The 18,225-nt window shown below is 41.7% G+C and overlaps 1 protein-coding gene across 1 annotated transcript in view; it reads right to left on the reverse strand.

The window, feature by feature from the left end:
* The window catches only part of Dnah3 (dynein axonemal heavy chain 3), a 197,007-nt gene that overhangs the window by 129,495 nt on the left and 49,287 nt on the right, over positions 1–18,225 (reverse strand). The window contains exons 16-20 of the mRNA XM_042689859.1: positions 14,099–14,252; positions 13,245–13,389; positions 10,780–10,991; positions 4,582–4,673; positions 1,208–1,322 (exon numbers count right to left, since the gene is read on the reverse strand). Of these exons, the coding sequence (XP_042545793.1) occupies positions 1,208–1,322; positions 4,582–4,673; positions 10,780–10,991; positions 13,245–13,389; positions 14,099–14,252 (718 nt within the window). The remainder of the gene's footprint in view (positions 1–1,207; positions 1,323–4,581; positions 4,674–10,779; positions 10,992–13,244; positions 13,390–14,098; positions 14,253–18,225) is intronic.

The following is an 18,225-nucleotide window of genomic DNA, read 5'->3' on the forward strand; positions in this document are numbered from 1 at the left end:
TTATTCAAGTATAAAACCAAAGCAGTGTGACTGCTGAAACTAAAGTGAGAAAAGAAAGGGATGGGAATCTATAGAGTCTGGGTTCTCAATCCACAATGAACATTAGAAAAGCCAGCAGAGGACAGGGAGTTAAAAAAACATGCTCAACTAGCCTGCTGGTAATCATAGCTACTCAGGAGGTTGAGATATGGAGGATCGTGGTACCAAGCTAGCCTAGGAAGAAAAGTTAATGAGCCTTTATCTCCAAAATATCCAGCAAAAACTGGACTAGAGGTGAGTCAAGTGGTAAAGTACCAGCTGAGCAATCATAAAGCAAGCATGAGGCTATGAGTGTAAACCCTAGTAGTGCATACACACACACACACACACATATGCATGCATGCACACATGCACACACACACACACACATACCCATAATAATAAAACATAGACTCAGATACTCTGGTAGTGCAGATGCTGGGAAGATTCAATTTTTGTTGTTGTTGTTGTTGTTTTAAGTGTCCCAAGTGATTGTATTGCTTAGCAATTGGAACCAGTGATAGAATACACTTTGTTAACGTCAGGCTCCACAATTTTCTACTCCAAGATCCATCTGAAGAATAAACCAGACCCTAGACACATATGAGCAAGCACCTTTCCATATGTACTGTACAAACCCATATGCTATCTATAAGTGCTAGTGAAAAGAAGAAATTGCATTCTTGAAATTCAAACCATGGTGCAGTAATCTGGGAGTTTATAGTGACAGAACTCAGGCTCTACCCCCAGAACCAATGCATCAGACACTGCAGTTTAAGGCAATCTCCAGCGGACTCCTATACAAACACATTTGAGAGTCAGAAGGCCCTATCTACCCACAGGTATGCCTTTGAGGCCCTGGGGAGCAGTGAAGAGAAGGAGAGCCTGTGTTCTCCTTGGGAGAGGCTAATTCAGAAGGTATGCACAATTCCTTTGCATTGAGAAAGCCTCTTGCTCTGACTCAAGACCCTTGGGATTTGAAAATGCATCTCCCCAACAGTGTCAGGGAGGAAAGATGACTGGTAGGAACAGGGAGGCAGATAGGAGGAAATGATCCAGAGGTAAGGGATAATCATTCCATGAGTTCTCTTGAAATTCTGAATCAATCACCTCTGGAATCTACTATATAATAGAAGGGTTTTGTTTGGTTTTGTTTTTTAAACGGGGCTGCAGTTAGACTGATACTTACCGTGTCCCTGTATTTTATGAAGTTGAATGTCATATTAACCCAATCTGACTTCATTTTCTCCAAGTTCTTCTCCAGAGAATATTCCTTGCTGGCAGCTGCACCAATGGGTTCTAGTCTGAAGGAAAAACACAGTAGCAGCAGCAGCAGCAACAAGAGGTCAGGAAAACATGTCAACAGGGGAATTGGAACTCAGCCTTAAGAGAATTTCCAAAGCTTTTAATCATACAAAAATGTTTAATTTCATATTTGCCAGCTGCTTCCAAGATGTTGTAGGAATTTTCAGTCTGAGTGCTAGCAACTCTTGGGTCTGCGTTATGAGTTGAACTTAGTCCCTTCACATTCACACTAAAGAAGTTCTAATCCCCTGTACCTCCAAATGTGCATGCATTTGGAGAAATAGTCTTTAATGAGGTAATGAAGTTCAAATGAATTTCTGAAGAGTGACCCGAATCCTTCATGACTAGTATCATGAGTATGATACACAGAAGAAAAACCATGTGAGAAGAGGCCAGCCCTACCAATGCTGGTCTTTGATTTCAAACTTCCAAAATTATGAGAAAATACATTTCTGTTGTTAAAGATCCCTCAACCTGTGGTATTGTGTAATAGTGACCCCCAAAAAAATCACTGGGGCTGGGAAGGTGGCTCAGTGGTAGAGTGCTTGCCTTGCATCATGAGGCCCTCGGTTTGATTCCTTAGCACCACATGAGCAGAAAAATCCAGAAGTGGTACTGTGGCCCAAGTGGTAGAGTGCTAGCCTTGAGCTGAAGAGCTGAGGGACAGTGCCCAGGCCCAGAGATCAGGCCCCATGACTAACCAAAAAAACAAAATAACAACAACAACAAAAACACTGAAGCTGGGCGCCGGTGGTGGCTCACACCTGTAATCCTAGCTACTCAGGAGGCTGAGATCTGAGGATCATGGTTCAAAGCCAGTCCAGGGGTTGGGAAGTTGGCTCAGTGGTAGAGTGCTTGCCTTGCATGCATGAGGCCCTGGGTTCGATTCCTCAGCACCACATAAGCAGAAAAAACCGGAAGTGGTGCTGTGGCTCAAGTGGTAGAGTGCTCACCTTGAGCTGAAGAGCTGAGGGACAGTGCCCAGGCCAAGTTCAGGCCCCATGACCGACAAAAAAAAAAAAAAAAGCCAGTCCGGGCAGAAAAGTCTGTGAGACTCTGATCTCCAATAAACCACTAGAAAACCAGAAGTGGCGCTGTGGCTCAAGAAGTAGAGCATTCACCTTGAGCTGAAGAGGGCAAGGACAGCGCCCAGGCCCAGAGTTCAAGCCCCGTGACTGACAAAAAAAAAAGCATTGATTGGTTTCTGAGGTTCAGAAAACAAGTTGAAAGATAGGGGAGAATGATAAAAGGTATGAAATTGATCAAGATATATTCATAAATTGACATGTTGAATTGAAACCCTTTTGTACAACTATTATATAATAATAATAAAATTAAAAATTTTAAAGTTAAAAAATAAATGAAATATGGGAATACTGGGTACCAGAGGTTCATGCCTATAATCCTTGCTACTCAGAAGGCTAAGATTTGAGGGTTTTGATTTGAAGCTAGCTGGGGCAGGAAAGTTCATTGGACTCTTGTTTCCAATTAAGCATCAAAAAAGGCAGAAATGGAGCTGTGCTTCAAGTGGTAGAGCACTAGCCTTGAACAAAAATAATCTCAGGACAACACCCAGGCCCTGAGTTCAAGTCCCAGGACTGGCATGCATGCATGTGAGCTCGTGTGCATGCATGCGCACGCACACATATGCGCGCACACACACACACACACACACACACACAAAGAAAAATAGGAATAATAAAAATACTCCCAACTATTTGTGTGTAATATATATATATATATCCCCACTTGTTCTTTAAGTCATCTCTAGATTACTTATAATCAGAATCAATTAGTAACAATGTGACTAATATAAATATTGTGCAAAATAGTTAAATTGTTTAGAGAAAATGACAAGGAAAAAAGTATATAGGTTCAGTACAAATGTATGAATCATGGAGCTTGAACTCAGGGCCTGGGTGCTGTTATTAAATTTTTCTCTCAAGGCTAGTGCTCTACCACTTTGAGCCATAGCTCCACTTCCGGTTTTCTGGTGGTTAATTAGAGATAAGAGTCTCACAGACTTTTCTGCCCAGGCTGATATTGAACCACAATCCTCAGATCTCAGCCTCTTGAGCAGCTAGGACTACTGGTGTGAGCCACCAGTGCTTGCCTTATAATAATTTTGGAAGTATTTTTTACTTACAGTTAGTTTTATCCAAAGATATAGAGCCATATTTACATATTTCTATGGCTGCTCTGTAATGAGGGACAGTAATGCTGTTAGGGGCATCAAAGCACTCAGGTGGGCAGCACCTTAGGCCAGACTGTGCAATATGCAGTTCTCAAATTCTAGCCAACAGGTATACTGCCTGGAACTGTCTGTTACAAATGCAATGGCAGCATATACATAATTTTTTTTAAATTTTTGGTACTGGTCCTAGAGTTTGAACTCAGAGCCTGATCATTTATATCCAGGGATAGATAACACTTTACCACTTGAATTACAACTCCACTTCTGGAATTTTGGGGTGGTTAATTGGAGATTCGAATCTCATAAACTTTCCTGCCTGGGCTGGGTATGAACCAAGATCCTTAGCTCTCAGGCTCCTGAGTTGCTAGGATTACAGACAGGAAACTTCCTTCCTTCCTTCCTTCCTTTTCTTCCTTCCTTCCTTCCTTCCTTCCTTCTCTTCCTTCCTTCCTTCCTTCCTTTTCTTCCTTCCTTCCTTCCTTTCCTTCCTTCTATCCTTCCTTCCTTCCCTCCCTCCCTTCCTTCCTTTTTTCTTTTTTCTTTCTTTCTTCCTTTTTTTCTTTTTTTGCCTGAGCCTTGAACTCTCAGCCTGGGTGCTGTCTCTTATTTCCTTTTGCTCAAGGCTAGCACTCTACAACTTGAGCTCCCACCACTTCTGGCTTTTTTCTGTAATCACTAGAAGTGGTGCTGTGGCTTAAGTGGTAAATTGCTGGCCTTGAGCAACAGAAGCTCAAGGATAGTGCCCAGGCCCTCAGTTCAAGCCCCAGGACTGCCAAAAAAATCCTTTTAGTATTTTATTTCAAATAAAGTTATTTTATTATTAAATTATTTTATCTCAAATAAAATATACGACAATTTTCTAGTCCTAAGCTATCTCCAGCTCTTCAACTGAAAATGAAATTTTCACCAGTAGAGAGTCAGCACAAATGGAGGTTATTAAAAGTCTTACAGTCACCCCAAATCAGAAGGAGCAAACAGACAGATAGAATCCCATGTGAGAACCTACAGATACTTGGATTTAAAAAAAAAAGTAAAACTTTTTCAAAGGAAGAAATAAATCTTACTTTTCAATGTATTTGCCAAATCCAAGCTCCAGCATATTTAAGAGGCTAGTTGTTTCTGTGGGCTTTATTTCATAGCCAATAATTTCACTGATCTGCAGGAGAGAGAAGAAGATAAGTGTTCATTAGCCAAAACAGCAGAGTATTCTGTGACAACGAACATAGTTTCTATCTGTGGTGTCCAGCACTGTGTCCACTAGCTCCTGGAAGTTACTCAACAATGAAAGGGTGGCTAGCATGACTGAGGATCTGAATTTTTTACATAAAAAGTTTTGTTTTTGGTGCCAGTCTTTGGGCTGGATTTCAGTGCCTGGATGTTGTTCTTTCCTTTCTTTCTTTCCTTTCTTTTCTTTCTTTCTTTCTTTCTTTCTTTCTTTCTTTCTTTCTTGCTTTCTGTCTTGCTTTCTTGCTTTCTTTCTCTTTCTTCTTTCTTTTTTTATAAAGGCCACAGCTCCACTCTCCGCATTTTTGGTGCTTAATTGGAGATAAGAGTCCCATAGACTTTCCTGTGCAGGCTGGCTTTGAACTGTGAGTCTCAGATCTCAGCCTCCTGAGTAACTAGGATTATAGTGTGAGTCACTGGCAACTGGCATTTTCACTTCATTTTAGTTAGCTCAAACTTACTTAAATAGACATGTGTATGTAACTAGTGAACTGGACATTGTAAATCTGAGGACTAAGGAGGCAGCCTAGAACCATGCTGTATCTCATTACCTGGGGGTTGGTTCGTCCCCCACATCAACTCATGAGCACCTAGAGGATTGGGCCAGAATCTGGTTTGTTTCTGTGCTCCCAGGGCCTTGTGAAAAGTCTGGTCTGTGATCTGACATTTGCTGAATAAAGGGAGGAGGTCAGGATTTCACAGGACAGAAGACTACAGAATGCTGTAAAGTGATGATAAGTAAGGAGGATTTTCAGGGGCTGTTGGCTCATCACTGTAATCCTAGCTACACAGGAAGCTGAGAACTGAGGATTTCAGTTCAAAGGCAGCCTGGGCAGTTAAGTCTTCTGGTTGGAAATACTCCATTTTCCTGCACAAATATTCTGCCAAGCTTTTTTTGGCTTTTTAAACTATTTTAATAATTTTTCAAGAATAAAATGGAGTGTCATTAGGTATATTCACATTATATAACTATCTCCATCATCCCTCTCCTGTTTGAATCCAAGGACTAAAAACCAATAGTCGTTGTTTTGTTTGTTTTTGTGAAAGTATCAGGGCTTGAATTCAGGGCCTTGCACTCTCATTTAACTTTTTTCTAAAGTCTAGTGCTCAACCACTTGAGTCACTTCCAGCTTTTTGCCAATTAATTAAAGAGTCTCACAAACTTTTCTGCCTGGGCTAGCTTTGAACTGAGATCCGCAGATCTCTTCCTCCTAGGGTTACAGGTATGAGCCATCAACACCAGACCCTAATTTACTTAAGTGTAATTACGACTAAAGAAGTCGTAGGCAAAAATGCCAATGACTTTTTTTTTTTTTTTTGGGTCCAGTCGTGGGGCCTGAACTCTGGGCCTGGGCACTGTCCCTCAGCTCTTCAGCTCAAGGCTAGCGCTCTACCACTTGAGCCACAGCGCCACTTCCGGCTTTTTTCTTTTTGCTTATGTGATGCTGAGGAATCAAACCCAGGGCCTCGAGCATGCAAGGCAAGCGCTCTACCACTGAGCCACCTTCCCAGCCCCCGCCAATGACTTTTGAACATCTCTTGAGACTGAAAGATCTGGATTTTTATATGGGTTTCATGAGCTACAAAGGAGATGGGGGAACAAAGGGGACTGAAGCTTTATGCAAAATTTAATTACTGTTCAATATTGTCTCTGTAAGACCTGGGCAGGAAGGGGCATGAGCTCCATGTCACATTCTGTTTTACTTAGCCCTGTCACTGCTATCTGACATTTAGTGGGGCCTTAAGAAGTATTCATGGAGTAAAACTAAACCAGTTAGGTTAGACAGCACCCACTCATGTAACAAATCATTTCATCACTCCAAGTCTCAGTAGCCCCAATGCAAAGAATGGTTGAAAGAATGGGAATAAAGGATACAACCTAGCTATGACATAGCTGGAACTCAATATCTTTTAGCTATCGTTGTTATTATTTGATTATAATCTTAAGGACCACTTTGCAATCTAAGTGGTCTTCAAGTGAGAATCATGAATATCTAAGAATGGCTGGGATTTTTTAAGGGCCCATGCTGCGGAAAACTGCCTTCATAGAGGAAGCAGCAGGTGGAGAGTTCTTTAAAAAAAAAAAAAAAAAAAGGCCGGGCCCTGGTGGCTCACGCCTGTAATCCTAGCTACTCAGGAGGCTGAGATCTGAGGATCACGGTTCAAAGCCAGCCCGGGCAGGAAAGACCGTGAGACTCCTATCTCCAATAAGCCACCAGAAAACCGGAAGTGGCGCTGTAGCTCAAGTGGTAGAGCGCTCGCCTTGAGCTGAAGAGCTGAGGGACAGCGCTCAGGCCCAGAGTTCAAGCCCCACAACCGACAAAAAAAAAACAAAAAGGACTGGGAAGGTGGCTCAGTGGTAGAGCGCTTGCCTTGCATGCCTGAGGCCCTGGGTTCGATTCCTCAGCACCACATAAGCAAAAAGAAAAAAGCTGGATGTGGCGCTGTGGCTCAAGTGGTACAGTGCTAGCCTTGAGCTGAAGAGCTGAGGGACAGCGCCCAGGCCCAGAGTTCAGGCCCCATGACCGGACCAGAAAAAAAAAAGAAAAAAAAAGCATTGAAACTAGGGATCTTTTATTGTTCCATATGAATTTTTGGATCGCCTCTTCTATTTTCTTGAAGAATGAGGTTGGAATATTGATAGGTATGGCATTGAATTTGTAGATAGCCTTAGGAAGTATTGCCATTTTCATGATGTTGATCTTTCCAATCCAGGAGCATGGGAGGTTTTTCCACTTTCTAAGTTCTGTTTTGATTTCCTTTTTCAGGTTTTTAAAGTTTTCATCATAGAGGTCCTTCACTTCTTGGTTAATTCCTAGGTATTTTATTTTTTGTGGGGCTAATATGAATGGAGTTGCTTTCCTGATTTCAGCCATACTCTTCTCATTGTTGGCATACAGAAAAGCCATGGATTTTTGAGGGTTAATTTTATACCCTGCTACTTGGCCAAAGTTTCAAATCAGCTAGAGTAATTTGGGAGTGCAAAAACAATCCTTAACAGAAAGAACAGTGCTGGAGGAATATCAATACCCAATTTCAAACTCTACTACAAAGCCATAGTAATCAAAACAGCTTGGTACTGGCACAAGAACAGACCTCAAGACCAATGGAATAGAATTGAAAACCCAGAAATGAACCCACAGACCTATAGCCATCTAACCTACGATAAGGGAGCTAATAAAATAGAGTGGAAGAAAGACATCCTCTTCAGTAAATGGTGCTGGCAAAATTGGTTAATCACCTGTAGCAAACTAAAGCTAGATCTTTATATATCACCCTGCACCAGAGTAAACTCCAAATGGATCAAAGACCTCGGAGTCAAAGCAGACACCCTGAAAACATTACAGGAAGGAATAGAAACCCTAGGTCTCCTTGGCACACGCCAAAATTTTCTTAATAGAGACCCAGAAGCACAACAAATCAAGAAAGGTTGGACAAATGGGATTGCATGAACTTGCAGAGCTTCTGCATGGCAAAGGACATAGCTAGCAAAATCAATAGAAAGCCCACAGACTGGGAGAAGATCTTCACTAGCCATACAATGGACAAGGGTCTAAAATATACCTGGAACTCAGAAAATTAAATCCCCCAACAACAAATCCTCAAAGAAACAACTGCCCAATAAACAAGTGGGCGAAAGACTTAAAGAGAAGCTTCTCTGAAGAAGAAAGAAGGATGGCCAATAGACACATGAAGAAATGTTCAACATCCCTAGCCATAAAAGAAATGCAAATCAAAACAACATTGAGATATCACCTCACTCCAGTTAGAACAGCAAAAATCAAGAACTCTAACAACAACAGATGCTGGAGGGGATGTGGACAGAAAGGAACCTTACTTCATTGTTGGTGGGAATGTAAACTTGTTCAACCACTTTGGAAAGCAGTATGGAGGTTCCTCAAAAGACTTCACATAGAACTCCCCTATGACCTGGCAATCCCACTTTTGGGCATTTACCCTAATGTTTACAAAAAAGACCACACTAAAGCTACCAGCACAACTATGTTTATTGCAGCATTATTTACCATAGCTAAGATATGGAACCAACCCAGATGCCCCTCAGTAGATGAATGGATCAAGAAAATGTGGTATATATACACAATGGAATTCTATACCTCCATCAGAAAGAATGACACTGTCCCATTTGTTAGGAAATGGAAAGGCTTGGAAAAAATTATATTAAGTGAAGTAAGCCAGGCCCAAAGAAACATAGGTCCTATGGTTTTACTTATTCCTATAACTAGTATATGTCTGAGACAAGCAGAAAAGGTCAGATAAGATGATGTTAGGTGAAATAAACCCCAAGATAAGAACACAAGTGGTTTTTTCTTTCTTGCTATTGTTTCTAACATATTTATAAGGTGATTGTTTTTGTTGCTTTGTATGTCCCTCCCCCATTGTATAACCCCTGTTTTCACTGTATTTGATGTGGTATAATTTGGGGAGGGGAAGGGGAAAAATTGTTTAAATAGGGATACAGGTGGTCCCATTGCAACAATGAGATGTACAGAATGTTATGTTGAAAAACGAACTTTACAACTTTGGCAGGGCAGAGAGGCCGGGTAGTGTAGTCGTGGAGATGGGAGGGCAGGGATGGTAGACAAAGGAGGAGGCAACAGTGCTTGATAAGAAATGTATTCATTACCTTGCTCATGTAATTGTAACCCTCTGTACGGTATTTTCACAATAAAAATAAATAAATAAATAAAAACACATTGAAGACAACTGCCACAGTGCCATCTCATGGAAAAACCCAGTATTGCCAGAGGCCACCTGCTTCCTGGACCTCCTGAACTAGTTTGGTCAAAATCCATAGGAAAAGGAGCCCCATGAGGACTAAGAAAGGTCAGCTTCCAGGACATTTGAAAACCAGATGACCACTGAGATGACTTCTCTGCTGTTTTCCTTACAGCCTCCTACCCTTCACGTGGGTCTTCATTCTTGCTGAGGAATTGAAAGTGGCTTCTTCTTACAGAAAAGTCCCAAATTTCTGTCTTCCTGGAGAGATCACTCCTAGCCACTGGGCTCAGGGCTATACTTTCTCACAGGTGATGCAAGGCCTTGATGTTGATAAAGTTTTTTTTCTTTTTTCTTTTAGAAATGCAATGTGAGTTTCCTTCTTTCCGCTCAGTGTTCACACCGCATTTATTAACCTCACATTTGCTTGGTTGCTTATACAAACCCTAACTATTTTTAGTGATAATATCATTCCCATTTATAGGTTCAAAGGGCTGGGGGGCGGGGGAAAGAGTACCAAGAATTAATTCTGAGCTTAGCCTGTTTGACCATGAATCTCTACCACAAAGGTAGGTATATTCTGGTGTTATTAGCAGGCTCCCAAGGAAGGATGTAACATTCACTTTTGTGTATGCTAGGATACGGAACTAATCAAGCTTTTCTCACTGTGACTTAATACCCTTAGCATTCATCAGGATCTCTAGCAGCCATTTTCTTGGGCAAACTGACAAGAAAATTACTGGCTGAGACAATATTCAATCACCAGCAACGGGATCCTAATGAGAAAAGCCAACCTTATCACAAAGCAGGAAGTTCATTCTATAGTCCATCCCATCCCTTGCTCCAGATGGCTATCAGGAAGCACCATTGGTCACACCTGTAATCCCAGCTACTCAGGAGGTTGAGATCTGAGGATAGCTGTTCAAAGCCAGCTGGAGAAGACATATCCAAGAGACTCTTCTCCAATTAACCAGCAAAAAGCTAGAAGTGAAGGTATGGCTCAAGTGGTAGAGTTCCAGCCTTGAGTAAAAGAAGCTAAGTGACAGCACCAGGGCCTGAGTTCAAATCATGGTGCACACACACATGCACACACACACATGCACCACACACATACACACACACACACACACACACACACACACACACACCCTCAAAACCCAGAAGGCTATTAGGCCTGTTATTATGCCCCTTGGACCCTCAGCAAAAAGGAGCTTGGCTTGGTAATGTCTCCTGCCATCCCAGGGAATCCCCCAGCCTGGCATGAATGGGCTGGGCTGCCTGGCACAAACAATGACAAGAACCTGTTGCCAGTGGCGGTCTTTCATTCCAGGGTTGCAGGAAATGCTGAGGATAGGGAGATGCTGCTTGAATTTTTCAATCTTCAATTTGACATTTTCTGCTAAGCGCCGGGGTGCAGGCACATCAGCCAAGGTCTTGGTTAACTTGTAGATTGTCCTCCACATATTTCCTATTTCCTCTGCAATTTGCTCTGCATTCAGTAAAAAGAGGGGGCCTGAAATAGAAAAGATGCAGTGAGGCAAGAAAGGTCAGACCATGAGATCCATTATTTGTCATGTGCACCCTTATACTGTGCGCTGAGAATAGTGCCATTTGTACAGACCAGAATGTGCAAAGGCAGTAAGGTTGATCCTAGGTTTGCAACTCCACTTAAGCCTCAAGAATACAACCTGTGATGGGCTGGGAAGGTGGCTCAGTGGTAGAGCGCTTGCCTTGCATGCATGAGGCCCTGGGTTCGATTCCTCAGCATCACATAAGCAGAAAAAAAGCCGGAAGTGGCATTGTGGCTCAAGTGGTAGAGCGTTAGCCTTGAGCTGAAGAGCTGAGGGACAGCGCCCAGGCCCAGAGTTCAGGCCCCATGACCAGACACCCCCCCCAAAAAAAAAGGATATCACCTATAAGATGGAAATGGATATCTGGAAGAGTGACTGGAAAATAGAATGAGATAACACAAATACTGTGCCTGCCTGGTATATAGTGGTTACATTGTTATTGATTTCTTTTTTGGGGGGGTGCTAGTTTTGAATTCAGGAATCTGTACTTTCTAGGTAGGTGCTCTACCACAGCAGCCATGCCTCCTCCCTCACAGCCCATTTTTGCTTTTGTTATTTTTCAAAGAGGATCGTCCATTCATTCCCTAGGCTGATCTTCCTATTTATGCTTCCCCTCTAACTGGAATGATAGGTACTCACTACCATACTCAGCTTTATGTTGGCTGAGATGGGGCTGGCAAACTTTTTTCCTGGGTTGGCCTTGAACCATGATCCCCATGATTTCTAGTTCCCAACCAACTCGGGCTACAGGTGTGAGACACTGTACCTGATATTCAGATTGATTTTAAGTACTATTAAAAGGAGCTCCACAGAAGTATGAAATAGCAACGAGAGCATATGCATTGATGAAAATATGAGAGTTCTCTCTCTATTTTAGTAACTTATTTTATTTATTTGAAGTTATTTATTTTTTATTTTATTTACTTTTTTTTTTGGGTCCGGTCATGGGGCCTGAACCCTGGGCCTGGGCGCTGTCCCTCAGCTCTTCAGCTCAAGGCTAGCACTCTACCACTTGAGCCACAGCGCCACCTCTGGCTTTTTTCTTTTGCTTATGTGGTGCTGAGGAATCGAACCCAGGGCCTCATGCATGCAAGGCAAGCGCTCTACCACTGAGCCACCTTCCCAGCCCCTATTTGAAGTTATTTAAAAAGCAAAGAATGACATCTCCTTTAAAAAAAAATAAGTGCTCTGAGTCAGATGCTGGTGGCTCATGCCTGTAATCCTAGCTACTCAGGAAGCTAAGATCTGAAAATAGTGTTTCAAAGCCAGTCCAGGCAAAAGGATAGAAGTAGAGATGTGGCTGAAATAGTAGAGTGCCAGCCTTGAGCAAAAAATAGTTCAGAAACAGCACCCAGGCCCTGAGTTCAAGCCTTACAACTGGCACCCACACATAAAAAAGAATACAGTCCAAACTAAAACTGGAAGTCATGGTAGGTCCTTTCCTATTCTTCTCCGCCCTTTCCACCAGGTTGGAGCCATCATTAAATGCTGCTGATATAACCTCCACAATGCCTCCATAAACTCCCAAGTCAAGAGGAGATGCAGTTTTCAGATACTTCTGGCACTCTGTCCCTTCTTGAAGCAGCTCCAGAGAGGAACTGAGAGCTTCCATTGCCCCACCATGTGTTTCTCCGGTCATTCCTGTTCCATAGCAATGGATGCTTATCGATTTGATTTTATCCTGGAATCAGGTCTAGCTCTTTGATCCTTGCCTCTGTCTGTTATCACTTCAAGGCTGGTGTGTGTGTGTGTGTCTGTGTGTCTGTGTGTCTGTGTGTTTGTGTGTGTCTGTGTCTGTGTCTCTGTGTGCTGGTACTAGGACTTGAATTTAGGGCCTGCGAGCTGTCTTTTAGTTTCGTTTTTGTTTTTGTTTTTTTGCTTCAGGCTGACACTCTACCACTTGAGCCACAGCTTCACTTCCACCCTTCTGGTAGTTACTTGTAGTTAAAAGTCTTATGGACTTTCCTAACTTGGCTGACTTTTAACTACAATCCTCAAATCTCAGCCTCCTGAGTATCTAGGATTACAGGCATGAGCCACGGGGGCCCTGGCTAAATGTGGCTATCTTAATCCTAAGTGTCAGAATCTGATGAAGATTCCAGACAGAATCTGAAGAGCAAACTTGATTTCAGGGCTGCCTAGTAGATTCCCCAACCCTCCCCCTTCCACCCTAGCAGAATGAGAATATGATGTACCGTTCATCCACTCCTCGGACTTCAAGCTGAAGTCATAGGCTGTCACCCACAGCTGCTCATATGGTACTTTGAGGGTCATCAAGGATTGAAGAAGAGGAAAGGTACTCTTTTCCTTTTCTAACAGCTCTTCCTCCTTGTTGATTAACTGTAGAGCAAAATAAGAGGCTGTTTGTTGGGTTAAGAGGTTCTCCTGAGCCCCACAGCAAATTCCCTTTGAAAAAACTCAAATGGAGAAAGATGCTCATTCATCTTGAGAGTAACAGAGGAAAATAAGATCCTTTCGCTACCTCCAAGGACCATGGCAGCTCAGACCTTGCTGATGGAACTGTAGGATAGTTTACTACTTTCTCCATCTTTGTTCCTAATCTCACCATTTTCATAATCTTTATATGTACTTTGGTTGTTTAAATGATTATGAGCCTTTCTTACATGAATTTGCCTCAAAGATAAGAACTTTCATGACTTAAAAACTTACTAGCTGAACTTTGGAGAAAGGTACTTAGTGTCTCCAAGTTTTAGTACTCCAACTTTAACAAACTTCAAAGATTTGCCCCAGGCAATAAATGAGATGTTACACAGAAAGCCATGTATATATCAAGGAACATCTAAGTGCTCACTACACAGAAGCAGTTCCCCTAATTTAATTTCTTCTTTTGGTACTCAGTAACTTACAAAAACTCTGTTGCAATGCAGGGATGCTGTGAACAGATGTTGAAAGTACCAATGAAAAATATGATCAACCAATCAATCAATCATTACCCACCTGATAGGTGTCATTGGGAAAACATAAAACCAAGAATCATAATTGCTATCCCAGTGAAGACATTAATTAGGTAACCATCCAAGACCCAAACCTCAAATTCCACCAGTGCATGATCTAGGTTCTTGGAAAGCTCAGCAAGCTTTTCAACATTGTTCTTCATTTCTTCTGTAGTCATCACTTCACGCTTCCTAAAGCCGTCCAGTTCCTTGCCATAGGATTCAAGTTTTGATTCAAACTCTGAGCATCTGAAAGGAAAGAAAGCTCAGTCACATCTGGACAGTTCATCCTATGCTAGTTCAACATATCAACCTTATTCATTCTGGAGAGAATTTGATCTCCTATAGTACCTCTGTCTCTATCTCTTATTCTTTAAAAATAAATGAAAAGCAGTTAGGGACTGGCAGCTCATGCTTGTAACCCTAGCTACTCAGGAGGCCAAAATCTGAGGATCATGGTTTAAAGTCAGCCTAGGAGGAAAGTCCTCGAGACTCTTATTTCCAATTAATCACCAAAAAGCCAGCAATGGAGCTATGGCTCAAGTGGTAGAGCACTAGCCTTAAGCAAAAAAGCTCAGGGACGGTGCCCAGGCCCTGAGTTCGAGCCCTAGGATCTGCACAAAAATTAACTAATTGAATGAAATGTAAAAAATCACTTATTCATAAAATCCCACCTACATAGATGGGGCTTCTGTGCGCCAAGTCATGTTTAAATATTTCTAGTTGTTTTCCTGTACTTGTTTATGTATATATACATACATATATAATATGTATATATATTATATTCTTAAATGTATGTACTGACTATATATTGTTTATTCATTCAGCCATTATATATTTATTATTGAGGGCCTAAGATTTTCTAAAACTGCTTAGTTATTACAAGTGTATTTATGAGGTCTGTAAGTAAGCTCTCTTGTGGAACTTGTATTTTAATCAGGGGAACTCATAAACAATAACTGTGGACGAGTGAATTAGTAGATGGATAGATGTATGCTGGATGAATGAATCGACAGATAGGATAAAGATAAAATGAGATATTTATCATGTAAATGCTCTAAAGAAGTAAAAACAGAGTGGAGGGATTCATGAATTACTCAGTGGAGGGCCACTTTCATTAGAGCCAACAAGGGAGATCTTTCAGGGGTTAACTGCTTCATTCATATGATCAACAAAGTAGGTTTTAAATGTATTTTTTTCTAATTAGGTAGAAAAAGATAGTGAATAGGGGATAGGAGCAAGGCCGGATTGGTTCACACGTCCAGTTTGCCACTTAATAGTTATGTGGTCTTGAATATGTCACTTAAATCCTCTGTGTCTTAGATATATAAAACTAGCTGTTGCTGAATGCCACTTTATTTTTGCTTTGTTAATATGCTGTGATTTTAGATTCCGTAGGCACTAATCTTAAAGAATATTCTTTTTTTTTTTTTTTTGTCAGTCGTGGGGCTTGAACTCTGGGCCTGGAAGCTGTCCCTCAGCTCTTCAGCTCAAGGCTAGCACTCTACCACTTGAGCCACAGCGCCACTTCCTTAAAGAATATTCTTAATAGGAAAAAGTTTAATTTGTTCACTCATCAAAACAGTGAGAGCCAGGCATGGTGATTCAAGCTACTTGGGAGGCAGAGATCAGAGGATTATTCTTCAAGGCCAGCATGGGCAAAAACAAGCTTGAGATACTCCATCTCAACCAGAGGCTGGGTATAATAACGCATACCAGCTGAGAGGCTAGAGCACCTGCCTAGCAAGCATGAGACCCTGGGTTCAATCCCCAGTACCACTTTCCAAAAAGAGAAAAGAAAAGGTGCAGTAAGCACTGCACCCGCATTCAAGGCACTGTGCCAGATCTAAGTCTTTAAAGCTTTGATGAAAGGCATTCTCAGAGTTCTCTCTGAAACCATTTGCCCTTCTTTCTCCATGATGCCCTAGGGTCTTCCATTGCATTTCCACCATTTAAATTACATGGAACCTACCACTGATATGGACAAATACGGGAAGGATGGCCCAAAGCTGATTCTCATGTTACCTGCATAGTTAGGATTCCAGAATGTCTTTTTACATCATAAAATTTCTTTTCTTTCTTTCTTTCCTTCTCTCTCTCTCTCTTTCTTCTTTCTTTTCTTTCTTTCTTTCTTTCTTTCTTTCTTTCTTTCTTTCTTTCTTTCTTTCTTTCTTTCTTTCTTTCTTTCCTTCTCTCTTTTTTTGGTGGTACTGAACTCAGGGTTTTCTGCTTGCTAGACAGGCACTCTATAGCTCATGCCCCTTCACTATCTCTTCTTGCTCTGGTTGTTTTTGAGATAGGGTCTCCTTTCCACCCCACCCCCACCCCCGAGTGCGGCCTGGATTCTGATCTTCCTGTTTGTTCTTCCCACCATAGCTACAATGACAAGCACACAGCTTTTTCTATTGAGATGGGGGATCTCATAAACTTTTTTGCCCAGGCTGGCTTCAAACTGTGATGTTACAGATCTCAGCCTCCTGTGTTGGCACCATCACATGTGCACTAATGGTTGAGATGAGATGTCACATCTTGGACTGGCTTTGAACTAAGATCCTCTGATCTCTGTCTCCTGAGTAGAAGGATTTCAAGTGTGAACCACTGGTTCCTGGCTGCCAAAATTATTCTTGAAGCTCCAAATACTATATTCACAGACAAAGAGAAATCTCTGCTAAAATTAATTATGAGCTTTTTCCAGAGGGAAAAATTCAGTGATTATACTAAAATTATTATTTTTCCTTTTTTTTTCATGTCATGGGGCTTGAACTCAGAATCTGGGTACTATCCCTGGTTGCTCAAGGCTGGAACTCTACTACTTGAGCTGCAGCTCCACTTGCAGCTTTTGTGTGTGTGTGGTCAATTGGAGAGAATCTCATGCATTTTTCCTTCCTGGGCTGGCTTGGAATGAGATTCTCAGATGCATGAGCCACTGGTGCTTGGTATGTTTTTAATTCCTTATATCAGTTTAGGATAATGTAGTTCTCTAAGTACCTTCATATGGAGATACATATGAGTATATACACACATACATACACACATGTATGTATATATATATATATATACTTATATATACTTGATATATCCATAGATGTGTATATGTATATATATATATACATATATATATATATATACACACACACACATATATTCCACATAATAGTACTCTGGGAAATTAGATTAAGTAAATGATCTGTACTTGTGAAACCCCTGGAGTCAAGAGAGGATAATGGAGGAATGTAAAGATCGCTATTGATCTCAATTCCGGCAGGAAAAAAAAATTCACTCTGATTTTCAAAGACATATTTGATGAAGGGCTTACTTAGAGAGGTGGATATGGGTAGGATTAAAAGCACAAACGGTGGAGGCAACTAGAGACTAGCCTTGAAGGGAATCTGGTAAAACCACTAGGGCTGAGGGCTAAGAACTCAAGAGCAGGCATTGCCATCTAGAGGGCTTCTGCTACTTATTGCCAGAGCCCAGGACCAAGCAGGGAGGAGAGAGAAAGCCTTCTAGTTGCTCTCCAGCCACCCCAGGGCTTGCTTTTGGGACCAGTCCAATCTGGATCCAACAGATATGGAAAACAGAAGGTGCAGCGTGGGCAGTGTGCCTCTGTGTGTGTGTGTGTGTGTGTGTGTGTGTGTGTGTGTGTGTGTGTGTGTGTGTACAACCTCTCAGACACAGAGTGGGAGGAGAATGGAATTCTGGGTAAGATAAGGGCAGCTAATCAAAAACAAATGACACTGATTCCGAAAGTTAATGTGAATTGAGAGAATAAGGTCAGTTTTCTTGGAGATGAAACAAGATTGTTTCCATTGAAGACAGATGAATACATGACTATTGCTCAGCCCTCCTCATAAATTGTTCGCATAAGATTAATACAAAAGATGGACAGGATGAATGTCTAAGGTTCACCAAAGAAAGGGCCGAGCTCAGGGCTGCCTTGTTGATTCTTCTAGCATGGCTCCCTCTTGCTGCTAAGTGGTCAGGGACCAACCAGAGAGAACCACCGCATTGCCTCTAAGGAATAGAAACCCAGTACTCCTTTCTCACTGTGAATGCAACTGCTCTACATCCCCAGGGCTAATCTTCAATAACGCTTACTGCCTCCTATTACATTTATAGTGATGTTGTAACAGTATATTCTCATGACAGTGGTCTGAGGTTATGGATTTATCAGCCCCATAAGTCACTCTTCCAAGGGAGAAGGAAACTTACAGTATGGGAA

The sequence above is a fragment of the Dipodomys spectabilis genome, unplaced genomic scaffold (assembly GCF_019054845.1).
Source record: "Dipodomys spectabilis isolate Male_0828 unplaced genomic scaffold, ASM1905484v1 ptg000127l, whole genome shotgun sequence".
NCBI classification, from domain to species: Eukaryota; Metazoa; Chordata; class Mammalia; order Rodentia; family Heteromyidae; genus Dipodomys; species Dipodomys spectabilis.